This window comes from Plectropomus leopardus, chromosome 23, assembly GCF_026936395.1.
Source record: "Plectropomus leopardus strain MGB_pleo_1.0 chromosome 23, ASM2693639v1, whole genome shotgun sequence".
In the NCBI taxonomy this organism is placed as follows: domain Eukaryota; kingdom Metazoa; phylum Chordata; class Actinopteri; order Perciformes; family Serranidae; genus Plectropomus; species Plectropomus leopardus.
The window spans coordinates 6,196,574-6,223,946 of NC_142198.1; the positions used below are offsets into that span (position 1 = coordinate 6,196,574).

At 39.2% G+C, this 27,373-nt stretch overlaps 2 protein-coding genes across 3 annotated transcripts in view; both read left to right on the top strand.

Annotated features, from left to right (window-relative positions):
• The window catches only part of tbc1d14 (TBC1 domain family, member 14), a 42,606-nt gene extending 17,408 nt beyond the window's left edge, over positions 1 to 25,198 (top strand). For both annotated transcript variants that reach the window (XM_042512439.2, XM_042512438.2), the window contains 11 exons: positions 7,005 to 7,129; positions 9,519 to 9,601; positions 10,577 to 10,694; positions 12,630 to 12,736; positions 14,045 to 14,125; positions 14,228 to 14,316; positions 14,584 to 14,655; positions 17,807 to 17,935; positions 19,029 to 19,138; positions 20,179 to 20,437; positions 20,514 to 25,198. In XM_042512439.2, coding sequence (XP_042368373.2) covers positions 7,005 to 7,129; positions 9,519 to 9,601; positions 10,577 to 10,694; positions 12,630 to 12,736; positions 14,045 to 14,125; positions 14,228 to 14,316; positions 14,584 to 14,655; positions 17,807 to 17,935; positions 19,029 to 19,138; positions 20,179 to 20,437; positions 20,514 to 20,570 — 1,230 coding nt within the window. In that variant the 3' untranslated portion in view covers positions 20,571 to 25,198. The remainder of the gene's footprint in view (positions 1 to 7,004; positions 7,130 to 9,518; positions 9,602 to 10,576; positions 10,695 to 12,629; positions 12,737 to 14,044; positions 14,126 to 14,227; positions 14,317 to 14,583; positions 14,656 to 17,806; positions 17,936 to 19,028; positions 19,139 to 20,178; positions 20,438 to 20,513) is intronic.
• Positions 25,199 to 25,753: 555 nt separating this feature from the next.
• ccl36.1 (chemokine (C-C motif) ligand 36, duplicate 1) lies at positions 25,754 to 26,833 on the top strand. Its single transcript, XM_042512565.2, has 3 exons — positions 25,754 to 25,914; positions 26,008 to 26,119; positions 26,448 to 26,833. The coding sequence occupies exons 1-3, from the start codon at positions 25,845 to 25,847 to the stop codon at positions 26,539 to 26,541; spliced, it is 276 nt and encodes a 91-aa protein (XP_042368499.1). The 5' UTR covers positions 25,754 to 25,844; the 3' UTR covers positions 26,542 to 26,833.
• The last annotated feature ends 540 nt before the right edge of the window (positions 26,834 to 27,373 follow it).

The following is a 27,373-nucleotide window of genomic DNA, read 5'->3' on the forward strand; positions in this document are numbered from 1 at the left end:
TTTGATCTCCTCCTCCTCGTCTCCTTGCTCCTGGGTGTCTTGTTGCCAGGAGTGAGCCCCCCAGGAGCAGCAATGACGCTAGGCTAAGGTTTTGGAAACGAACCCCTACCGGAGGACTGGCTGTCTGTAAGGAACCGCAGCGTTCATGGTGAGTGAGCATTGGGAGGACAAGTGGGTGAGCTCGATGACCCACTGTCTCTCTCCTTGTCTGGCAGAATCAGAGGGCATTGGTAGTTGGAGCGTGAAAGAGACGCAGCAGAGGAGGATGATGGCTCGGGTTTCACATAATAGCCTCTTTCAGCTTGTCGTAGCTCTGCGCTTCGTGGTGCTTGTGGATGTCTCTAGAAAGATGAACTGTGGGTTGCCTGGATGTGTTGGTGGACTAATGTCCACTCTGGAGCTGACCCCTCTTCACTGCATGTAACTCGACGGAAAGCCTTCAACTTGGTACAACAAAAGCACGTGCAGCAGTGTGCCATCTTTTTTAAATTTGGCTTTTTGCAGCATGTCAGGGGATTTCATTGATGCAGTTAGCGCTCATCAGTGGGACTTTTTCTTTCCAGTAAAAAATGCTTGGATGAAAAAGTGTTGGATTGTATCTGTGTGTTGGGTGCCTTGGCTCATGGTTCCATCTGCCTGTCTGGATATTGTACATTTTTCTCATTTTGTCTCAACAACAATGCCAGATCATTACAGCCTCACTAACAGACTTGTGCTCCTCCACAGCTCCCCTGTGGTAACTGTAGCTCAGCTGTTGGTGTGTTAGATGCTGTCTGCCAAAAAAAAACTACATACAAGTGACTCATTCATTCAAAAATCGGTGTCATTTGCAGTCTCCTGTTACTATGAATAACCTGATATGATCACAGTGTGTGACTAAAGCACTCACACAGTCTACACTATATGCATTTTGGTGATAATTGGGTCAATTTGTCAAATGAAGCAAAATGATCTGATTGACCAAGACACAAGTTAAGACCAGGTGTAAACAGGCTCTTTGTTGTCTCAGTCATTAATTTCATTTGCTCCAGTCCAAACGGCACTTGAACATCTTTCCAAATTAGTCAGCACCGAGTATCAAAGACTGATATAAAAAAGAAGTAACCACTGACATTTTTTCACTGTCCTCCATGCTGCTTTCTACTTTTTACTAACCTTGTTTTCGGGCATGTTTGTGACACTGATCATGACACATGAGAGGGAAAAAAAACCCAAAAAAGGTATATTTGTCTGCTGACAATGCAAAGGGAGCCTGTTTTAGTGGGCTTTCCTTCATTTCAAAAAACATGCATATATGCACAAATTTGGGCGAAGAAAGCATTAGTCAAGCACCCTGTATAATTCACTTTTACTATTTTAAAATACTGGTTTAAAAAAGAATTTTTAATGTAATTACCTGCAAAAAGAAATCGGTGTGAAGAACATGCTGAAATCGAATGACAGCTGTGTTTGGTGAACCCGTAACCTGTCCTGCAATAGCTGCTAAACAAACACACATACCTGCAGCCAACCGCAGGAGCCATCTGACTCATTCATACATTGTTCTGTGCTCGATTTGTTTTGGAAATGAGTTCGGGACTGCCTCGAGCAGTCAAAAGCTGTGTGTTTGGCATGCCGTGAAACCAGGCTAAGCACCCTGCTGTGGCCAGTGGTGTTTTCATGAGGACAGGATGCAAAAAGGTACCAATCCAAAGCCACACAGGAGCACAGTTTGACCAGAATTTGTAACACTTCACTTTGTGCCTTTTTGCACATAGAAGGAACTTGCGTAACATAACAACATACACTTACCCAAGCACTACTTCAGTATAATTGTGTAAGACTTCTCAAGGCCACATGGTGTGATGCTACATTCAGAGAAATTTTAAATCGGTACAGAAAAGAAGTTGACGTCATCTTCAGAGTGCTGCTTCCTGGTGTCTGTAAAAACACAACAGCCATTAGCAGCCAGTATGTCTGCCAGCTAGCCAGTCACTGCTACCAGGAAATCGGAGAACAACTGAAAGCCAGTGTTACAAAGCCGGTTGCCCTGGCGGCAGGTTATCATGGGATACAGTTGCTATTCCAGCAGCTAAAAGCTACTTCGCCATGCACAGATTAAAGTTCCACCCTAAGAGTGAGGAGATAGGACTGTTTTACCATTATTGTGAATATATAACATGTGTGACACTGTTTATCTGTCCGCTTCTAAATTACAATTACTGGAGGAATTCCACTGATTTTGTACATGAATGTCTGCACAGGTCTTAGGTAGTGCTACCTCATATGTAAAAAAAAAAAAAAAAAAACTTTAAAATTTTTGTGTCTCTGCAAGGACACCGTGTGAATTCTGACAAACTTTTCAGCACCATAAGTCTATTTGTTACTGTTGTAGCTTATCATTTTAGGTAGTTTCTCCCCCTCACATATTTCAAATACTTAAACACTTCTAGTTTCGCGATTTGCACTGTATTCCTATTCATATCACATTCACACACATCTTCCCTTCCACACACACACCTCTGTGAAGCTTCACACACATCCCGTCTTTTGTTTCACCTTGTCGGGATCACCTGCATTGCTGCTGGACAGATGCCAAATTGCTCCTTCCCTCCTTCCCACGCAGTCTGCCTCCCTCTCGTCTTCCTCTCCCTCCCTCTCTCTCTGCAGTCTCCATCTACTCTCATGGTGCAAAGCTCTGGATAACCTTTTTTATCGACCTGCAGCTGTTCCCGCGGGTACACACTGTCGTTAATAAAGCAAGCAGCAGTAAAGGCATGTTACCTATTCATTACCTCTGTGTTTGAATGTCTGCCTGCAGCTAATCTCACAAACTACTGCACCAATCAGCCTAATATTTTGCTGCTCAAGGCCCTCTTCGTGGTCGCAGTGATTTACAATTATTGAAAAACTTTTTTTAAAAGACTTTTTATACCTTTGTCGGCTGCTGACTCCTTAATCTTCTAAGTAGCTTGTGGGGGGAGGGGGGGGACCTTACCAAGTCTGTTGCAGGGCACACTTTGGCCCTCCAGAAACTGACATCTATTGAAAAGTTTGGTTGCATCTGCAAATTAATTAACTAGCATGGATCCCCCATGGTAGGTAAAAGACGATGTAGAGCCCTCCAGGGCGCCCTTCCAGTGGAGGAAACGAGTTGTAGTGCACTACCAGATGGCTTTAACGCTTTCCCCACCGGAGTATTATTTTTAAGTTGCCAGCCACCGCCAGCATTTTTGATCATATTCATTCATCTTTCAAGACCCCCAGAATATTTTGTTCTTTGAATATATTTTTAAAAGTAAAGCACAGACGAAATAACACATTAAAAAAAATAATATTTCAGCCTTTTTCATTCCTTTTTTTAATCAACATTGTAATTTGTGCATTTTCATCATTTTCAGATCGAAAGCTGAGAAAATTACATTTTTGACAAAAAAATAAAGTCGCTCAGAATATAGCGATGCTGAATATAGCGATAAAGTTGCCAATTTACCTCTTCCCCTTCCGGTTTCCAGCAGGATCCTCTTCTTGACCTGTTTTTGGTCACAACATCCACAACAGCTCCCCTTACTATATGACTGTGAAAACACAGATTTACCCTTTTTTTCCTTTTTTTTTTTTTTTTGCTAATTTTCAGGTAATTCCCTTTGATTTTTTTAAATTGTATTTTTTCACAAATTTCTTGTTAATTTTTGGGTCATTTCTTTCTAAGTTTCTCTTTGCCTTTTTTCACGTTTTTGAAAGAAATTAGGCCAAATTGCTCAGGCTTCAAAAGTCACAAAAAGTTCACAAAAAGTCACTAGTTCAAGAAGTTTCTAGGGAATTTAGGGACTGATAGATGGAATCAGAGCATATGAAAGTGAGGATATGGACTGTAAAGAAGAAGAAGAGTAGGGGAAAGCGCACACACATGAGAATGGTGACTCACCCTCTGTGTAAGGCTCTACTCTCATCCCACTGCAGATTGCAGTCTTACCCATGAATCACCTCCGTTTCCAGCGGTGGAGGTTCCTGCCTCACTCTTTCTCCATCATTGCCCTCATTTGCTTCTGTCTCCTGAACTGCTTTCCTTTTACTGTCAGGCTTTCCCATAATCTCCCACCTCTTTGACATCACTCAGGTCCTCTTATTTGCACATAAACCGCTCTCTCCACTGTGTGTGGAAAAAGACGATACCCTGCTGTCACTTTGAAATGTGGCCACCTTTTTCTGGCACGGCCTTTCTTTATTCTTTGCAAGATAGGAAAAGTGGATACTGACAGCTGCTGCTCAGTGTTTACTCCCCCCTTTGAAGCAAAATTCTCCACACTTTCTTTTTTTTTTGAAGTTTTCAGCTATTTTATTTGCTCTCATTTTTGCTTTCTCGACAGAAGTTGGATAAGAAACTCAATTTAGGACTGTCATATCTGCCCATAAGATAGATAGAATACTCACCACAAACCTTCCCATAAAACCAGAACTGTATTTAAATTTAGATTTTTGTACAAGTACAAAATATTGTGTTCATTATTCACCTTTGAGGTGGTGCTTTAAGTATTATTTTTACCCTTTGACAGAGTCAAGTGTTAACCCTACAATTTTTTTCAGTCCCAAATATCTATCAGAATGGACTAATACCTGTTTAAATGTGAAATTCTTGTTACTGATTTTTTTATTTATGGCAATTTTTATCAATCCTGTAAATAGGGCTAGGAAAAATATATCAATATTACATAGATATTTTTATATGAGACTCTTTATTGTCATTCCAGCCTTGCAATACATAAGAACAAAATTAAATACTTAGGTCTCAGTGATGATTAAATAATAAATGTTCTGAACTTACCAGACTGTTCTAGCTGTTCTACTATTTTCCCTCAGCCACTTAGTCATGAAAGTCACATTTTACTGAAAAATATTTATCAAAAATCTCTGTTTAAATATTTTGTGAAAACACCAACAGTCATCCGTATGATATGATAAATTGTGAAGGTTATAATAATAATTTCAATAGTTTATGGTGGCTATGTCTTTTTATGTCTCTCCTGTTACTTTTGTTCCGTGACTCCCTGCCCTCCTAAACCTGATTCATTTACCTTTATTTGTCCCCCAGGCTCTTGTACACCAGACAGCACCACAAAGACACATTAATAACAAGGCCTGCATCACTAACACTCACGCATGCACACTCACACTCTCCTTTTGTAGAAATAGGTTTTCCAGTCTGTATTGTGGCCTTTGCTGATCAATATGAGCGTCCCCGTGGCAGCACTGTGTTAAGCTGATTGCTTGCAGTCCTCAGCCTGCATTATTAACCAGCTCAGTGCACACTGGAGGCCATTTTGGACACACAGTGGGATGTGTGCGCTCATATTGCACTTGTCCTATTTACAGTAGCTTCCTAATTAACTAGAAGGGCAATCTAGTGTATTCCAACAGTTCCCTGAACTATTTACACTACCTTTCAACTGCCTAATGCTGGATTTAAAGGGACAGTTAGCGCCAAAATCAAAAACAATTTATTTCTTTAACTCTTACCTGTTGTGCTGTTTATCAGTCTAGATTGTTTTGGTGGAGTTGCAGAGTCTCGGAGATATTGACTGTAGAGATGTCTGACTTCTCTCCAAAATCATGGAACTAGATAGCACTCAGCTTGTGGTGCTCAAATCGCCAAAGATAGACGTTTGAAAAACCTACCAGTAATGTCTCTTCCCAGAGATCAGTGTGGAGTTGTGAGCAGTTTCATGTAGGGGCAATTTTCTCTCTACAAAACTACACCCGCCAACTGTATCACCATGCAGAAGGAAGTGTGGATCTTCTGCCAGCTCGCCCAGCACCACTTAGTTAACTAACATTACAGCTCAGCCGAGGAGGATGCCAATAATGTTTACATCTTGAGCTGCCACAAGCCTCTCGTCCATAAGTAGATGCACACTTCCTTCTGCGCAATGATTCGGTCAGCAGATGTAGTTTAGTTGAGATAAAATAGTTCCTACATGAAACCTTCTGTGGATTATCATGAGTAACGGGGTCATGATTTCTGAAAAAGGACACTGCTGTCGAGTTGTTCAAATGCCAACTTTTTGCTGCTCAGAAGGAAGTGTGCATCTACTCATTAACGAGAGGCTAATGCTCAAAAAATACGTCATTTGGTTTGGCAGTGAACGGTCCCTTTAACTCCATCAGCAGGCAGCTGATAGAATACACTGTATTGTCTTTCTAGTTAATTATGAAGGTACTGGGGGTGAGCTGTCCCTTTTAAAATAAGAGCTGTCACCACACACACACACACACACACACACACACACACACACACACACACACACACACAGAGCCTTTAAGTCAGCTGATAGTTGGCCTTGTGTTAAACTGCTGTGTGGCCTCAGCTTAGTCACATGGCCTCCTCTTTCTATAGGCCTGCATCATGCTCTCAGAGGTGAGGCAGAAACCACACACTCATTAGACACCAGCTGACAAATGCTCAGAGGCCAAAAGAGCAGTGTCACAAGGCTGTCAAGAGATTTTCAAGTCTTTCTGTGTGACTTAATGCACACATAGTCATATTCTATATTTATTCTTATTCCTGTCTTCTCCTTTCCTCACACATTAAATCCTAGCAGTCTGTATCTGATCACAACACTTAGTTTGGAGGTCAGCTGTGGCTCTTGTGGCTTTTTTCTCTGCCTTTGGAAGTGCAAAGCATGTCCTATTCATACTGTGGCATGGAATATAAAGTAACTTACCATCTATGTTCCTCTGTGTGTGTGTGTGCGTGCGTGTGTGTATGTGTGTGTATAAATGTTGGGAACCTCACAAAAAGCAATTTCAGAATCAGAATCAATTGTACAGGTATACAAAAAGAAATTTAGTCGCACAACCATAGCGGAGCTCAGTAAAATACATGCTCAGTACCTACATATGCATAGACATGAAAAGCTATATGCACAAAATAAATAAATAATGCCATAGATAATTGAGAACATTGCACATATTCACTAAAGTTAAAGCTCAACTTGTGTCTAAATTCTGTGGTTTTTTGTATGCAGGAATATGAAACAAAGAGTGGCAGAGCTGGACCTGGCAACCCGACATCTCCCAGGCAGGGTGTGAGGAAAAACCTGGACTTTGAGCCCCTCTCCACCACCGCGCTTATACTGGAGGACAGACCTGCGTATGTAAACACACTCACACACGCACAAAGACACACTGTCTTACATCGTATTAGACTATCCCACGTTTTTTCGTCCTCTTTCTCTGCCAGCAGAGTTTGCTCATCAGACAACAAAGCCACGTCTGTTGTCTTTTGATATCTTCATTCCTCCTTTATCAGCCCTCCTTCCTGTGTCATTAGACTCCATTCAGCATTGTTCCAGCCCTCGCTGCGTCCCTGTTTGTATCACACACGGTAAAAGAGAGGCGCTGCTGAAAGTTTAATGGCCCTCCCTCAGCCTGGCTCCATACGTACATGCAGGCTCACAGACAGACGTATGCAGGGCCTCATGTTTCATTCAGCGGTGCTGGCTCAGACACAGAAGTAGCACTGGTGCCGCTAAGGGAACACGGTGAATGAAAACAACAGTAGAACTTAGCCTGATTTTCTGTGTGAACACGAGGAAGTTTATTCTAACACCATGACAATGGCAAAAAGAGTTCAGCTGCTGCATGAAACAACACAAAGATCATGTAGAAAAGTGCACATAGTATATTTTTAGGGTGTAGTGCTATTGGCAGAGTTAAATTAGAGTGCACCGTTTATTTGTACTCGTATAATAGAAGAAGAGTGTTTTTTTTATTTAAGTTTAATTTATTTGCATGAAATTTTCTCAGGATAAAATATAACATGGTAAAATTACAAAGTAAGGTTTGCTGTGCAGGAGAGGAAAGAAGACCCAAAGTCCTCTTCTTCAAATCAACCAAATCTAAGTCTTTAAAACTTTGTAAATCAAAAAGCAGAACAAAAAACAACATGAAAAAAGTCATAAAAATCCGGTTTTATTGCCGAATACATTTACATTTACATATACAAGGAATTTGACTTGGTGTTTCGGTGCAAAACAGTTAACATAAAGAAAGAATAAAAAATATTGAATTTAAATAGTATAAGAGATTTAAAAAAAATATAGAAGCAATTTAAAAATATAAAATGAAAAAACAATATAAAGAACACAACATGTATGTACAAAAGGTACAATGGAGGAAGTGTAGAAGAACATGCAGCGAAAAAGAAACAGGAAATGAAAAAAAGAAAATACTCAAGACAAAGTTTGGAAGAATAAGAAAGAAGAAGAAAGATACTGTACATATAGTCTATTCTGCATAGAAACTTTTTAAAATGAGTTTTGAAAGTGAATAAGGTATTCAGGGTTTTACATAGTGAATTCCAGAGATGAGGACCTCTAAATCTGATGAAAAATTAATGACTTGTAGTGCAACAGTAAGATAAATGAAAGTCCTTTGGATGCCTTATTGAATAGGAGTAAATGTCTGATGATAAGGAATAAGTATGAAATGTACCTGGAAGCTCTTCCTTTAGATATATGAATTTAAACAAAAACACATGATAAAAAAGTATTTACAGAGTTTAAATTTCCCTAAACAAGGGTGCAGATGACTATTGGCTTGTGTTTGAAATCATTTTTAAAAACCTCTTTCGGATTAAAATAATCTAATAGAGACAGGAAGAATATGTAGAAGCCTAAACAATATTCCAATAACTGATATATGGATGGATTGGACTTTTAATACAAAGTTAAATGAAAAGACAAATGAACCAGAGACCAGAACAGGTTTTTCTCAGTATTACAGTCATTTTCATTTACCTTTTACAAACATGATCAACATGTTTTTTCCAAGTCAGTCTTTCATCTACAATAACTCATAAGAATTGGGACTGATGTAAGAATTTAATTATATAGCGCTTTTAAAAACAGAGCTTACAAAGTGCTTTGACAAACAAGGCAAAGCAGAAACAAAAAGCGATTCTTGCAGAGGCAACGAAACGATAAGCCAAAAAAATAATACCCGAACTAATTAAAGACAAAAGAAAGACACAATAACAAGGCAAAAATAACACACCAATAAGAGTAAATACCATTCAAAGAATACTGGCAGGAAACACAGAAATGATAGTATTAATAATATAATTAAATATGATCGGGGCAGAATAAATGAGCAAATTTAAAAAAATGATTTATACATACATACATATATATATAATAGATTAGATTAGAAGCTACCAAATGCACCTTGAGTTAGTTTTTCTCTCTTTAATGATTCATAGAAGAAGAAAGGAAAAAAATAAAATGCAAATGTGCAAATGTCAGTTGGATCAACACACTTTATATCCACCGGATGATCCGCAGTTGTTTATCAAACACAGCACAGTTAACTACATGAGCAAAAAGCAAGTTACAAGGCTAAATAAACACGGACGTGTTCTTCCGTCTGTGTTTTCGCTTTATAGCACACAAGCTTTCCTAACATGAATAATGCAAGTTCAGCTCAGAGAACATGCAGCTGCTACTTCATTTCCCTGCACTGATGATGTATGTGACTTACAGGAACCTGCCTGCCAAGCCAGCCGAGGAGGCCCAGAAGCACAGACAGCAGTATGAAGAGATGGTGGCCCAGGCCAAGAAGAGAGGTGAGCTCAATGGACAGAGTAATCACGACTCCATTACTGTCTTGTTCCAGAGCGTTCAGCCGCAGAGAGTGAAGCAGTCTTCTGCCTTTTTCTTTTTTTGGTTCACTTGTCAGGCAAGCGGGACAGAAATCCACTTACCTGAAGTCAATATTTACTCGCCCCTACAGAGCGTGTTAGTTGTTATCAAATAACAATAACGATTTGATGTCAATTTTCATAAAAATGATCCCTGCTTATTCGCCATGCTCTCAAAATTTGTGGCGAAATACGCAATACAGTCATAAAGGTTCACCAGCTTCCTCTAACACTACCTAACTAAACTCCTGTTTCCAGGATAATTAAAATGCTCGCTTGTAGGGGTGTAATGATACATTGAACTTGACTGATGTATGAATTCAGTTATCAGTGGTTCAATAATAATAATAATACTAGTAAACTTTATTTATAGAGCACTTTTCATACAAGGGATGCATCTCAAAGTACTTCACAATAGAAAAAAAAAGCAACCCAAAAAAACACAAGATTAGACAATCAAACGACAGGCAGTGATAAACAAAACATGAAAGTAAAGGTAAAAAGTAAAGTTACCACTAAGAATAGTAAAATTGATTGAGAATTGATTAAAAAAATGATAATTACAATTACTTTATTTAAAAGCCAGACTAAATATATCCGTTTTTAGTTGTTGTTTAAAAATGTCACTGATGCAAAATGTGAAAACAGCTATCTATATCATCTTCTCGGCCTTTATTTTGAAATTCTGTGTCAAACACACGACGGCAGGCAGCTAAAATAAGACGATGCGGATACGGTTATTCAGCAGTTTGAAAATATTTGGATTTCAGAGAAAATCTGGGTCAACAAAAGAGGCGCATGCAGTATGTAAACAATGCTGTGAATATGAAATAAAGCCATGCAGCAGTGCACATGTATCCATCCTGTCCGCTGATGTTTGCTGCACGCTGCTGTCTGCAGAGTTGAAGGAGGCTCAGAAGAGGAAGAAGCAGCTGGAGGATCGGTGTAAGCTCGAGGAGAGCATCGGCACAGCCGCCCAGATCTGGAACCAGGAGATCTTACCCAACTGGAGTACAATGTGAGTGCAAACAAAAACGAACGATAACAATGATTCCCATGCACTTTTTATAGCAACTTACTTCTTTGTTACAGAGAATGAATTTACACTAATCAACGGAAAAGTACAGTAATTTAAACAAAGAATTGTAGCTTAACTTTTAAACACAAAAATTGATCAGAAAAATCTATAATTGTTTGGGAAAAAAAAGGTTTTTGTTGTTTGATTTTTCCAAATTGGCTCTGGTAACCCGGACCTGTTGTGGAAAATTAAAGTTAAAAAGCAGCCAGGTTCCTTTAGGAAGCAATCCAAGCATCTCAGTTGTCCTTTTTGTTCCACTTTTGTTTTTGTGGGAATATGAGAGGATCAGTTTCCAAACCAACACCAGTAAACCCCATCTGACCATGCAGTTCAGTATCTTCTCTTAGCCCGAAAAAGAAAAAGAGAAACAATACAGTGTACAACATTTCAGGGTCCCTGCAGATCCTTAAAAAAGTCTTAAAAGGCATTGAATTCATTAATCTAAAAATAAGGCCCTAATTGGTATTAAAATGACTTAAATTAATCCTTTAAAAGTCTTAAAAATGTCCAGACATGGGATGCATAATTTTATGAATCTTTTTTTATGCCTTGCATTGAAAAATCTCAAAAATAATTGGTAACATCTTTTTTTTTTTTTTTTAATAGTCTAGAAAACAGACCAGATGTGCCAGATATATCCCACATCTGTTGGTAAACTGAATAGATAATATTATGATAAGATAATATGTTCATTGTCTTCCACCTGCTCCGCTCTAAAAAGACTTGTTTTTCCCAACATTTGATATAAATGATCTCAACTTTTTCACTGCACAAAAAAGTCATGTTTTGCAATAAACATTTGGGCAAAATAAAATTGTTCAGTTTTGGTTATTAGAAAATTGGCGTTGAACTTAGTTCTGAGTGCTATTAAAAAGTCTTTAAAAGTCTTAAATCTAACTCGCCTTTAGCTGTAGGAACCCTGTATTTACAAACATTTAGGGCAAAAATCAAACCATATGACATAAATCATCGTCATCACTGTCTATTGCAAAAACTCTTTTAACATCTGCAGCTTTGTGATAAAAATACCCTGTTACTGCCTGATGTGCCAGTGACTTGACTGTACATCTCAGCATACTGCTGTTTTATAACACCACAGTATATAAGTATAAGTTATACAGTTATTGCTGAATGACCAGGCCCTCAGTTTAATACCTGAAATGTGTTTATCAGTGTGTTGCCCTGAACATAAGATGTATTTCACACTCAATACAGTGTATATCTGAGTCATTAATGGAGTCATCTGTAAAATAATGACCAAAATATTACAACCTAGAGGCCGACATGGGGAATACTAATTGCCATGCATCAAATTCTCATTACTGATCATTTTACTGAACAGCTGCTGCAGACGAGCGCTGCAGGAGAAAACACAAACATCATATTCTGACATGATGAGTCATTATGGGATTAACAAACACAATGTGCTTCACAGGCAGAGCTGCCACACATTCATTCCAGCATTTTGATTTGAGTTAATATCGCCGTCAGGGCCTCTTGTCATACATTCCTATTGCACGACTTTGTTGTATACTTGATTTCGATTGGTCGATGGTTGATACACGCTTTTATTTCTGAATAATGATGCGCTGTGAAAAGTGAAATTACCTGGGAAAAGTCTGCTTAAAATGTATAATAACTCAGTCAAAAGAAGAATAAATTATAGCAGTTTGCTCAGTGTTTAACATTTAAAATACTTGTGAAAGACATCTGAATGCAGATCATTAAAAATGATGTTGATCCAGGTTTTAAGGTTTGAGGGTTAAGGGTTAAGGAGCTAACTGTAGAAATGTGACCGCCACCTTGTGGCTCTAATCAATAAATGATATGAGGCTGCCTCTGATGTGCTAAACTTTACATTTAACCTTCCTCCAGGTGTACGTCTCGACGAGTGAGAGACCTGTGGTGGCAGGGCATCCCCCCCAGCGTGAGAGGCAAAGTGTGGAGTCTGGCTGTGGGCAACGAGCTCAACATCACACACGGTACGCATGCGTGACAGAGTGTGTGTTATTTCGAGAACATAATTGTCACAACTGTATTTAACTTGAGTCATGTCCTGCTCTGCACTGTCACCAGACTAGTCTTTGTTCATCACTTAAAAACACACCAGTATGTACACACAAACTATACACACACACATGCGCACACACACAGACACGCACACAGAGTCGGGGTGAAGCAGTTTGTCTCAGTTTTTGTAACTGAATACGTGGCCTTAAGTTAGATAGAAGAGGAAGAGAAAGAGTGTGTCCATTAAGACAGAGCATTGTCCAATGATTACCTCAGTGCAAGAAGGAGCAAGCTGCATTTCAATGAGCTCTCCACTTTGGCTGGAGATTACACACGCACTCACACACACACACACACACACCGCAGAATCATTTCCCACATGCTAAAGGAGCACCGACTTCAAATCACTCAGTGAAAGCTCCTCCAGGGTTCTTGCAGATAAGCACTGACTGCTGAGCTGGCCCTTTCCGCTTTGTAGCGCTCAGCCTTTTAAATGGAGCACAGTCCTCTGCATTAGCACTCTACACATACACACACATACACACACATGCACACACACAGTCACACGGAGCTCAGTCCTCTTTAAAGTTGTCCTTCTTTTCATAAGTAGCAGCTCAGTGACAGTATTCCCCCATTTTAAGTAAAGAGGCTTTATTACTGCTGCTAATGCCACCACTGCCAACTCTGTAATTCCTAACAGGGTTCTCACGGTCATTGAAAACCTGGAAAATCATGGAATTTCACAATTCCATTTTCCAAGCCCTAAAAAAAATGATATTTTTCTCCCATCTGTAATAAAAGTCCCACTGCATTACGTTGTTAGCTCATTAGGAAAAAGTCTGAAATATTCTTGTTAATATTCACCATATTTATTGCTCTTTTATCCCTGAAGTATATTTTCCCATGAGGCCGCTGTTCTTTTCTCAGCTCCTGTTCAGCTCGGCCTGCAGTTGATAATATGGATGTACCGTCAGCTCAGGGCCACCGGTGCAGAGCTCCTCGTCATGTTTTAGAAAGCTCATTATTTCCATCCAGCGTCTCATCACTAGAGGGCGGCCACAGGTCAAAGCACAGACCGGGAGACTCAGTGCACTGCACCAAGAGCCTGTAATCACCTTTAGTGTGAGCGCTGCAGAGTAATGACAAGAGCTGAATGCTTTTATCACCTCAAGTGGTTTCTGTGCAGTCATCATGTTCTCCTCTCAGTGTCTGCAGCCTCTTGTCTTCCTCCCTTTCTCTCATATTGATTGTACGGTGGTGCTGTTATGTGTCCCCCGCAGAGCTGTACAGCATCTGTTTGGCACGGGCAAAAGAGAAGTGTAGGACCACGCCGGCACCTTCCTCAGAGACTGAAACTGAAGGTTGAAAATCTCTCAACTGTTTCCTATCACTTTGACCATATTAATTCAAAGCAATAGCTTTGGATTTCAGATTGGGGGTCATACTTAATCTTTTTCTCCCAGATGCTGGTTCATCAGATCGAGAGTCCAGCCTGGAGCTGATCAAACTGGACATCTCAAGAACCTTCCCCCAACTGTGCATCTTCCAGCAGGTCAGTGAGAGACGCACATGAAATAATGCTAATGCCAAACTTGCACTAAACACTTTTGTCTGTCTTTTTTTTTTTTTTTTTTTTTAAATCCAACACAGTGTTACTGTTGTAACCTTGGCAAGAAATTGCAAAGCTCAGTGTCATTACTGTGCTATTATTGCATCAAAATAAATCTACATACCGAGCTTTGTTCGAAAGGGTGTGTGTATGAGTGTATTTTTGGTCTCTTTGTTCTATTGTCTTCATTATTTCTTCGTTAATCATCAGGGCGGGCCATATCATGATGTGCTGCACAGCATTCTGGGAGCATACACCTGTTACCGGCCAGACGTTGGCTATGTAAGTTACACACACACACACAAACACACACACACACACCCACATACACACACGTACACAAAACCATGGCATTACATCTTGCTGTGATACATAAGCACACGTATTTTTTTCATATCCACTTTGCGTATTGCGTCTTTAAGAAAACAGGAGTGTAGCCTCACAAGTGGGCATAAAAAGTGGTTAAATTTGGGGTGTGTCATACATGTGCGATGCCCACGCCTCTTTATATGTGGTACATTTTTAGGGTATGCACAGTAGTAGCTACTTGTATGAAATAAATGTGAAAAATGAGTCATGACGCAGACTTAGATCTCCCACGCAACACCTCCAGAGTCTATTCTTATCTGTTATATTGTGGTCTGAATGACTGGCAGCTTCTTATATTTGATTTCCACTAAGTGTGAAGTCTCGTGGAATAATCAATTTTTTTTCTTCTCACTGACAACACATACATACGCTACATTAAGACTGCAGCAAATCAACTAGTTAAAGCTGTTTTAACATTTACAAATACTTTTAATTGAATTATGGAGTAATAATAACGATAACAGATATCTACAATTGAATTTCCACCTGTGGAAAAAGATTGTAACCAGTAGAAATGGAATTTCCCATGTCACGTAGCAACATTTGCGTTTCGAGTATGTCTGACCAATCAACGCACCATTTTGGAAATTTGGGCATCATATCATATAAGTACTTCAAAACCATTGGTCAACTTCTAAATCACTTAATATTGGTAACCCTTTAAATGTTAAATCAGTTACGGTTAGAGCCTGAACAATACTGGATTTTCGGCACCGATACAAAGTCAAAAGTCAAAGTCATCTTTATTGTCAATTCTGACGTGTTTGTTAGACATACAGGAATTAAAACTGCGTTTCTCTCCAAATAGTAAAAGATATACAGATATAAGGAGTGAGAAATTCCAATATTGATATATCGGGTGATATGATATTTTTTGAATGTGATTTATGTGATGCAATTATCGATCAGCTATGGTTTTTTAAAAACATGTGACAAAGATATGTAATGAAGGCAGGAGATTTTACAGTTGAACAGTAAACTGTTTTGTCAAAAATGACACCATTGTACTCAAACAGTAAACTTCATTGGGAATTTGATGATTTGAAATCACTCTGGGCATCTTTGTCTGCATCATGTTCCCTAATAAATAAACTTTTATCATGCATATCGGACAACACTCAGGCTCTAGTCAAGGTAATAATAATTGCAGATATCGACAAAAGCTTTTTTAATAATTAGAATTCCAAACCAACATATCAGTAATGTAAATTTAATTAGTAGCGGTTCTAATTACAGATATATACAGTTAATTTCCCACTAATGGAAATGTTCTTTGAAGATATCTGTTACTTACATGCAACTAGTGAACTTTTACCACTGACCTTTTTTTAAAACTCCATTATAGATATCTATAATTCTTTATATTCTCTATCTATACATCTATAATTTTGTTCTATGTATTTTGTTCTATTTCCAAGTTTACTAGCTGTAATTCATCAGTTCTTACTAGTGAAAATGTATGTTGATGGTATAATTTTTTTAGTTTTTTTTAGTTAGTTTTTATAATGGCAATATTCACTACTAATTGTTCTTACTTTTCAGATATCATAAATCAAACTAAAAGGACAAAATTAAATGATTGATATGTCGGCTTGGAGCTGTAATTTAGGATGCCTGCTGAGGGCGCATGTATCATTTGTCAGCCTTATTAGAAAAAAGTGTATTTTCAGATATCTGAAATACAGTTGTAACAAGTGGAAATTATACTTGTACAAGTAGCAATTAAATGTATCTACATTTTCTTGTATAACTAGTCAGAACTGAATTTTAGATACAAGAAAGGGAATTCAAACTGGTCAAAAATGTCATTATGGATATCTTCAGTTGTACATATCCGAAATGAATCAGCTAATTTAAAATCAGCCAATCGCTCTGTGGTACTTTTAATGACATTATACCCACATATCTGCAATGCAGCTGTTATCTGAAATGGGAATTTCCATTTGTCACAATCCTTTTTTCCACGTGGAAATGCAATCGTAGATATCAGTTATCGTTTTTCCTACCTGTTAAGAAGGAATTACTGATATTTATGATTAAATTAAAGATATCTGTAAATCAGTTTTGACCACTCAAAATGGGATTTTTACCCATGAAAATACACGTCACTTGTCAAAACTGTTCTACAGATACATCTTCTGTTGACATTGTTTAAATGTCTTTACCTCTTGTGAAAACTAAATCTAATCTAAATTTAATCAACACGGCCCCTTGACAGAATGAGAAGGATGTGTGTTACTAGGTCAGTGTCAGATTCAAAGTGTCGGTTGTGGTCAATGTCTTTCTTTCTCTCTTTTCCACATCACTGCTGCAGCACACATGCAGCAAATCATCACAGTGTCCAGCGTGAAACTCTCTCATTAGACAAGTGATGGATGTTTTTTTGATTCTGTTCTCTTAAATTATACTGACGTTTGCACTTCTATAATTCTTCAAAGCCACACTGTGCTGGTAGATGCAGCAGTTTGCCTTGCTGCTCTTCACTGCAGTACCATGCTTTCTATACTTTGGTAGAAATGACTGCGACTTCCTGCACTGACCCCAACCCACGAGCTGACACACACACACACACACACACACACACACACACACACATTCTGTGCATTCACCTCTTTGCAGATTTTTTTTTGTTTTGTTCTTTGCATCAGTATTTCATCTCTCTTTCAATCAGAAATGTCCAAACCGAACTATTTATGGTTGCAAAATACAGTTTTGAATTAGATTGAATTGAATGCTTTTAATTATCAACAACGTAAAGGATGTCATGAGGCAACATTAACCTTTAGCAGGTGTTAACTTGCCACCCAAGTTTTTTCTCCGCCCTCGCGTTCAGAGACAGAAGTCAAGGCTACGCTTCATATTAACACTTTTTTTTTATACAACAAACCCACACTTAAACCACAGTTTTTTTTCCTGTTTTGCATTGTTTTAAATAACTCTCTCTCTCTCTCTGTGTGTGTGTGTGTGTGTGTGTGTGTGTGTGTGTGTGTGTGTGTGTGTGTGTGTGTGTGTGTGTGTGTGTGTGTGTGTGTGTGTGTGTGTGTGTGTGTGTGTGTGTGTGTAGGTGCAGGGAATGTCGTTCATCGCAGCAGTGCTGATCCTGAACCTGGACACAGCCGATGCCTTTATAGCTTTTGCCAACCTGCTCAACAAGCCCTGTCAGATGGCCTTCTTCAGAGTCGACCACAGCCTTGTCAGTACCCACACACACACACACACACACACTTTTGCACTTTTGCACTTTTGCAGCGTTCTTGACGTCAACTTCACACTCGAAACTGAGCCTGCTGGGGTCCTGAGCAATACATCTGCCATGAAGTAGTTGTGTCCCCTTGCAATGCTAGAGTATACGCATCTTCTGCTAACAGCTAGCTGTTTGAAACCAGGCTGTTTCAGTGAGCCGAAGTGAGTTCCTAAAGTTACATCAGTAATGCTTGAAAGTTTGCCGAAATGTTACATTAGGGGTCTCTCCGGTTTCTTTCTTCTGTTCTTGAATAAACCATCGCAAGCAACAAAAAAAACAGTAACAGTTAATAGGGGGTCCCCTCAAAACAAGCAACACAGTGTGCACATATTGCACCACTAATAAATGTATCCGTTGATCTCAAGAGCTCACATTCGACACTGCACATCCAAGAGTCCTCAGCACACACATCAGCCAACGGTGAAGTTGATCAGATGAACGATTGTCGAGAAAATTCAAGAATAGACCGACAGACAGAGACTCCTTCCTTTTTGGTTAGATACCAGATCAGACTGGCTGCCTGTGCTGTTTATATTTGACATTTAATGAGTGGGAAAATTCATTCTTGACCTTGAAAGCAATTTATTTAAGCAGAAATGTAGTTGTAGACAAACCCGTCTGATATTTAGGCAGTTAACTGAGATCATTCCTCATGACAGATTAATCTGTTGATTGTTTTCTTAATGAATCTGTTGAAATGTCTTGTTTTGTTGTATTCACATTTAAGTTAGAACCTCATTATTTTGCCTTTTCTTATAAGAGAAAATTCTAAATAAATCACTTATCAAGGAAACTTCCAATTTAGCGTTTGTAAATGATGGCAACGTAAGACTAAGCTGCTGCCAGTCTGATAGCAGAATTATCCTCTAATACCTGTATTTACATATTATATATTCTTTGTAAATATAACCTTTCACACTTGTCCTCTTCAGATGACTTATTACCTCGCTTATTTATCACAGACATGTAGTTACGTGTGTGTGTGTGTGTGTGTGTGTGTGTGTGTGTGTGTGTGTGTGTGTGTGTGTCTCTCTCTCTGCAGATGTTGACTTACTTTGCGGCATTTGAAGTGTTCTTTGAAGAAAATCTACCAAAGCTCTTTGCACATTTCCAGAAAAACAACTTGACCCCTGATATTTATTTAATCGACTGGTGAGTTTTTTGCCTTTTTTTACTTCCTCCTTTCTGCCTCACTCCTTCTGTTCGTAAACCTCTTTTTGTTTTTCGTTCGTAAAGCGACCTTGAGTTCAAGAAAGGCGCTATATAAATCCAATTTATTATTATTATTGTTATTATTAAACCTCACATTTGCACGCAGAACAAAGGGGATAACTGAATGCTATGGACGAAGGCCATTGTTGAAGTTTTTTAATGGGAAATATAGTAGATATAAAAACCCTTCAAAGAAGGTAGAAGTAGGGGAGTAATCGTTGATAGATCATCCTATAGGCAGCTGCCTTGAGCAAATCCCATATTTTTGTGCCTCTGCGCTGGCAGCAGTCATGGCCAGAGGCATTCTGTCTTCAGGCTGTCTGTCCGTCCCACTCTCGTGGGCACAATATCTCAAGATCACTTTGAGGGGATTTAAATACAATACAGCTTCAAAGGTCAAGGTCACTGTTACATCCTACATGTCATTTTTGTATACACAATATCATAAGGACAGCTCAAAAAGAAAATTCTTTCAAATTTGGCACAAACATTCACTTGACTCAACAATAACCTGATGATATTGTGGTGGTCAAAGGTCAAGGTCACTGTGACCGTACATCCCTCTCATTCTCTTGAATTTGATATCTCAAGACCACCTTAAGGGTAATATTTCAAATTTGACCAAAGAAACATCCACTTGGCGTCCACAATAAACTGATTTGATTTTTGTGGACAAAGGTCAATGTAACTCAGCATCCGTCTCATTGTCATAAAAGCAATATCTCACAAACACTTTTTTTCTTCAGAATTTGGCACAAACATCTACCTGGACTCAACATTGAACTTATGAGAATTGGCGGTCAAAAGGTCAAGGTCACTGTAACTGCGATTGTGATCCGGCACTAAAACCAAATTTCAGCGTGTAGATCATCTACAGTTGCAAATTGATCTCAAACATTCAATATGAATGTGGTTGTTTTGTGTTTTCATCAGTTTGATTGAATGACTGTGTTGTGCCCTTGTCCTCTCTGTCCCTCCAGGATCTTCACTTTGTACAGTAAGTCTCTGCCGTTAGACCTGGCGTGTCGGGTGTGGGACGTGTTCTGCAGAGACAACGAGGAGTTCCTGTTCCGCACGGCGCTGGGCCTGCTGCGTCTCTACCAGGACGTCCTGACCACCATGGACTTCATCCACATGGCTCAGTTCCTCACCCGCCTGCCCGACCTCATCCCTGCCGAGCAGCTCTTCCAGCACATCGCCGCCATCCACATGACCAGCCGCAACAGGAAGTGGGCGCAGGTACAGTAGAACTTTAACATTTTGAGGTTTTCAGTTTGTGTTGTTGCTTACATTTTACCGTCTTTGATCTCTTCAGGTCCTGCAGGCGTTACAGAAAGATCCGGAGCGAGGCAGCCCGGTGCTGAAGCGCTAGAGGAAAAACCACCACCGGACTCAACCAGTTCCCCTCCAACCCTCGGGACTCTCAGCCGGCCCAGATGGACCTGAGAAAGACCTCTATCGTAGGACATATCTGGTTGTAGCCGCTGTGATCTTCCCCAGAGTCGCTGCTCTAACTGGAACCCTGGAGGTGGGGGGTCTGTCAGCGATGAGGGAGGGGTGTGAAAAGGAATACGAGGCCTTATTTATCTCCCACCTGTGCTCAGAGGCCCAGCAGCGGATGGAAAGTGTAGCTGGCAGAGGCTGAAGAATGTATCGCACACACTCCCACGTACAGCCAGGCTGATTCAGGTCTCCACAGAGCAGAGGACATCAGAGATACCACTTACTACTCCCACTGCGATCTGAATTCTCTGCTGTCAACACCCTTTCAAGCTACACTTCTACGTATCTTTAAATCTGGCTTTTTAGGACAAATTCAAAATTCAAAGCGTCTAAAAGATTTGATCAGGGATAGGAACAGCAGCGCTCTAAAGTGACATCCTCAAAGTCAAGATCTGTGGATGTGAAATCCGCAAACTCAGCTTGTGTCCCTCCATCTCATCGTCCCTGCACCTTTCTTTCCCTCAAACCTTAAGTCTTCTTTCACTTTGATTTTGTCCTCAGCGTGCTTTCCATTTTTGTGTTTTCCAGTTGTTCCCTGAATCATTCCATGAAGTCAACTCTCAACGTTGAGTTAAAAAAACCTTGAAATGCACATTCACCTTCATGCTGAAGACATGTTAAGCGTCTCTGAGAGCGCCACATTGTTACAATTGTTTTAACCCTCTAAAAAACAGGTCATAAGCTGCCTGTAAAATGAGTTTTACAGTGTATTTATGTCAATCAAACTGGAATAAATATTAAGGCTTGTTGCTGTTAGACACAAAACATATAGTGTCAGGAATGGACGTTTCCTACCCTTAAAGGGACAGTTCATCTCAAAATTGAAAAACATAGATTTTTCCTCTTACCTGTTGTGCTATTTATTAATCTGGATTGTTTTGGTGTGAGTTGCTGCGTGTTGGAAATATCAGCTGTAGAGATGTCTGCCTTCTCTCCAGAATAATGGAACTAAATGGTACTCGGCTCATGGCGTTTTAAGTGCCAAAAAAATACATTTGAAAAATACAATAGCAATATCTCTTCCTAGGAATCATGGCCTGGTTACTCAAGATAATCCACAGACCTTGTTGTGAGCAACTTTATGTCTGAACTATTTTCTTTATACTGAACTACACCTCCCAACAGTATCACATTGCAGAAGGAAGAGTGCATCTACTCATGGACAAGAGGGTTGAGCTTGTGACAGTGCAAGATGCTAACATCAACATCATCCTCTGCTGAGATGTGACAAAAGCTAGCTCAGTAGTTCTAGGTGAGCTAGCAGCATCATCATTAACATTTAAATCTCATGCTGTGATGAGCACAAGCCTTTTAGCATGAGTAGATGCATGCTTCCTTCTGCGCCGTGATATGGTTGATAGGTGTAGTTCAGTAAAAACAAAACTGTTCCTACATGAAACCGCTCAAAACAAGTTTGTGGATTTTCTTGAGTTACTGGGTCATGATTTCTGGAAAAAGACAATGTCATTGAGTTTTTGGAATGTATTTTTTGGCGCTTTTAGCACCATAAGCCAAGTGGCATCTCGTTCCATTAGAAGGCAGACATCTCTACGGCCGATATCTCCAACACTTGCCAACTCAAACCAAAAGAATTTAGACTGACAAATAGCACTACGGGTAAGAGGGAAGATATAAATTGTTGATTTTGGGTTGAACTGCACCTTTAATGTTTGAGGTACATTTCAGCTTGTCATTGTTTTGATTCCTCGTCTTGGTGTGACTGTAATGTCTTTAAATTTTGTATTTATTTAATATTTATCAAAAAGACACAAACAGGACTTGCTTCGGTCAAATGAAGAGTTGTTGCTGAGCCTCGCGCCGCCCATGCACATATTTAATTTCAACAACACAAAGTACACTGTATGCTAATGAAAGGCAGCCCTACGCAGAGTAGTCAGCATGTACACACAAGCGTGTGGTTAAAAGCAAGCATTTATTGTACTGAAGGTGCTCTAAGCAACTTGTCAATCTGCTGTGGGGAACTGCACGGCTTTTGTCGAGTATCTATGGCAGACCGTGGCTTGTAGTTTTTGTGGCGAGTCTGTCCTTAACCAGAATCCGTCTGACTGGTTGTTCAGCCGAGCAGATCACTGATTTCACCACTTAGCGCAGTTTGTTATCACGTTTTGTCCTACATAACCCTAGCAAAAGCGACTGTTAAACAATTCACCGAGGCATGAAAATAAGTGGCTACTTTTTGTTTTAGTGTTGTTTTGTTGTGCAGATTCTTATTTCCTGTCACGCAGAACACGTGAATGTCAGTGGTCAAAAAGACCCGCAGGTGTAACCGTGTCATCTGTCAATCTCTGAGGCTGCCAGCAGTGTGTAAAGCCCCTGACGCTGCTGTTCACACTGTGGTTAATGTGTCACTTCATCCTGACCAGCAGTGGGTGGGGAAATACTTACACCGCTGCTGGTTTAGGTTTTATCACCAGCGTTGTTTTGATGAGTTAACGGTTGAAAAGCCAGACGAGTTCATGAACTGCATTGTTTCTTTGTTTGGATAATCAGATAAAAAACATGAAGTACCATCTTACTGTTGATCCCACTCTGGAATGTTAAATATCTTTTGTGTGTGTGTGTGTGTGTCTGTGTGTGTAAGAGAGAATTGCCCATTTTGCACAGACCTGTTCATCAAATGAAATAAAAATTGAGAAGTGCAGATATCTCATTGGCTGCTGAGAGGTTCATCAGATGTTTTCAGCCAACAATCTTGAAACTGCTGCTGGCATTTCTCAGTGTCTCACTGTGCTGTTATTGGTTAGAGAGCTGCTTCATCTGATCTGTTGTGCTTCTTATTTTGTGTATGACGGAGTTTAGCTCCCTTCGTGCCCGGTACTACTGGTGATGTCTACTTGGCTGCTTATCCCCACAGAGTCAAGATGATACTTTTTTAATGGTAAACTTCAGTTTTTTTCAACTTAGACCCAAATTTCCTGTTATTGTATCAAAGTGACTAATTTAGAAAACTATTTTTGAAACTGGTCCAGCATTTAGAGAGATTGTTCCAGCTGGCAGCAGCAAAATAGGCTACATTGATATTCCTATGGGTACTTGTTCACTGTCAATTTATGCTCCCTAAAAATGTTTGTTTCTGCCACTGACAGGCTAAAAAAAAAACAACACTTAAAGTGTATTATTGAAAAGGTGAAGACAATATTTCATTTCTCTGTATGGACCCTTCTGTAATGTTGTCAGACACATGCAGTAAAAATTTTGAGCCTGTCATTGGCAAAACCAAACTTTTTTTCTATAATTAAAAGATAAAGAAAAACATTTCATTTCTTTGTATGGGTCCTTTCCATACAGTCATAAGACACCTATAATGACAATCTGAGCCTGTCAGTGGCAAAAACAAGCACTATTTGGGGACCAGTGAGAGGTAAATAAAAATATTTATTTTCTTTGTATGGATCCTTTTCATAATTTTGACAGAAAACTTAACAATTTGAGTGTGGTGGTGGCAAAGCAAGCACTTTCAGCTGATCAGTAAGTGGTACAGAAAAATTATTTCTTCACATAGATCCTTTCCCTAATATGACACTTAAAATAACAACCTGAGCCTGACATTGGCAAAAACAAGCACTTTTAATGGATGTAACGTGATGGTGCATGTTTTCCCATAGCGATTACAGTGCGTTCTGTTTAGTTTCAATCTCTACTGGACCAGTTTCAAAAATAGTTGCCTCGATTAGTCACTTTGATGCAAAAGCATTAGAAATCGGCTCCAGGTTTAAAAATACCAAAGCTTCCCTTTAAATGCCTGGACCACAGCTGAAGTATAACACATGAAAAACAGGAAGCGCCTTTCGATTGTAAATCCTCTCGTCCGCTGGCAGACAAACTATTAGTGCTTCAGCGTGTGCATCAGCTCAGCACCGTGCAACACGCTTTCCGATCACCCTTCTCAATGCAACCCCCCCCCCCCAACTCCCCCTGTGTGGTGACACACCGCAGGACTGCAATAAAGCTTTTTGCACATTCATGTAAGCCTTTGAGTTGTGCCTCGCATCATCACTTTATGTGATCACTCGCAGGTTTAAATGGGTTTTCCATCCTTTATTTTTTGCGCTCAAGTAGTGACAATGCAAGTGTGTGTGTGTGTTATGTGTAAGTGTTAAGTGACATTTGCAGAATGTCAGTTACTAGTTAGTTGTTACATTAATAGCTGGCCCATCTATGAATCGACCCCCCACCAGCTCTACAGACACTACCTGCTTCCTGCCCCACTATCACAAAAACACACACTAACACTGTATGACCTACAATGGCCAGAAACAAAATCAAACTATATTTGAATAAAAAGTGTAATATGCTGTAATTTCCTGGGTTTTGTTTGTTTTGCATTGTGATTTTTTTCCCCCCTCAAGAGACCTGTTGTACTGTAGAGGACACATGGACATATGGAGACAGCAGAGGGTTACCATGCAACTTTATCTCACTTGAACTGTATATAAACAATGGTTTTATTAAAATAAAGAGCTGTACATATTCCAACAGGAGCACCTCAGTTTTTTCAATTTAGATTTTTTATTTTATTTTTTTATTTGCACTTTCAGCACCACAAGTGCCATCTGCTTCCATTATACTGGAGAGAAGGCTAACATCACTGTCACCAATATCTCTCAAACAGAGTAACCCACAACAAAACAATCTAGATTACTAAAAAGCACTACAGGTAAAAGGAAAAATATCTCTTTTTCTATTTTGAGATTAACTGTCCCTTTAAACCTCTTTTTATTAATTGATCTTTGCATGGAAACATATTCATTCTGTTATGTGTAACATGACTTAATAGTTGTTCTGTGCATTAGTAAGACTGCAGTATTTGGTTTTTCTGTATGTCACTGTCTTTACCTTTAGCTACATCTCTTTCTAACCACAACTGCATTTCCTGTATTCTACCTCATCCTTTTTAAACGAGTGGAAAGTTTCTGTCACAGACATTTTCAGTCTCTTTAAAACCACAACTGCCCTCCCTCCTCCACACCAGTGACACCTTTTTTTCTAATAAAAAAAAAAAAAAAAAATTCTAGATAAATGTAGCACTGCCCGACCTTTTGTTTAGAAGCTCTTTACTGCAGTTGAAGAGCAGTTGTGGTATTAATCTCCATCACCTCATCCAGAGGAATTTCGAGTCATCATGAGGGCCACTTATATCTTTCTGCTTTGCATCCTGGGACATGCACTGCTTTCCTCAGTCTTCTGCAACAGTAAGATAACTGTAGATTTTATGATTCAAAACATATTCTGTGTTACTTCTCAGAACATACAATACTGACAGTGCTTTATTTTTTTTTCTTCAGATGCAATTGGTCCCGACGACTGCTGCTTCACATTCTACCCGAGAAGACTGAAGAAAACACTCATCAGCTCGTATTACGTGACTGATCACCGCTGCCCAAAGACTGGAATCATGTAAGTTTACTTCAACCTCAATATTTTTAATACCTATATAAGCATAATGTGCATTATTTGACTTCTACTTTGTAAATAAATACACTTTTTTTTTAAATACAATCATTTTTAAAAATTAATAAAAATTCATATTCCACACACCCTGCAGACTACATACTTTGAATTTTCTCATTAAATACATAGATATAAGGAATTTCTAAAAAATGTAATTTCTAAAAATATCATTTCGGAACCATCTCATACTTTCTTTTTGGCTTCTTTCTTTTTCTAGTATTTATTTATTTATTTTTTGTCTCATTTGAATGACACTGAGATGTCTGTTTTTCAGTCTGGTTACAAAGAAGACTCGTCACATCTGTGTTGATCCGAGTCTCTCCTGGGTTGAGGGCATCATGAGAAGTGTGGACGAAAATACCTTTTAAACCAGCTGCCGGCTCATCATTTCTTTAACATTACTGCGGCTTTTGTTGCTTCATCACATTATATACCTATCATAAAAAAAGATGTTACAATGTGATCATAATTTTGGCATTGATGTGAAAATCTGTTGGGAGTAATTCCAGAATTTGCCTCCAAACTGAGTTGTATTTTTTTGAATGCTTTGTATAATACCCTCAATATCATACTGGTTAAACCTCATACAGTGTGAAAGCTTTGCCTTGTCTTTTCTCAGTTCCTCCGATTGCCCAGTGAATAAATGAAAAATACTGAAAACTTTTCTATGTTTTTTCTTTAATTGTAAATTTTCTATAGACAAATTTTACATTTTTGATTAAGTTTTCCAGCTGAGTAACCTACTACTTAGAAAAAAAACTATTGAAAATTACCAATTGGGTCCACCCCCCAAAAAAATAGAAATAGCAAATCTGTCATATAACTCAGCAAAAAAATAAACGGGAAATAAGAAGCTCATGATACAGCTATGACAACAATCATGTCTCGTGGTCAGACAAGAGTAAAATGAGTTTTAAGTTCCACCGTGTGGAATTTAGTGACATCTGTTGGTGAGGTTGCAGATTTCAACCAACTAAATATTTTAACCTTCAACTCTCCCTTTTCAAGTGTGCAAGAGAGCCTCGTAGACCTTTAGGTAACGTAAAAATGCAAAGGGCTCTTTCAAGTGCAAGAGTTTGGTTTGGCCTCTTTGGGCTACTGTAGAAACATGCTGGACTCTGTGGAAGAGGACCTGCTCCCTATGTAGATATAAAACGCTAATTCTAAGTTAAAGTCAGCACAATGATTATTATTTTCAAG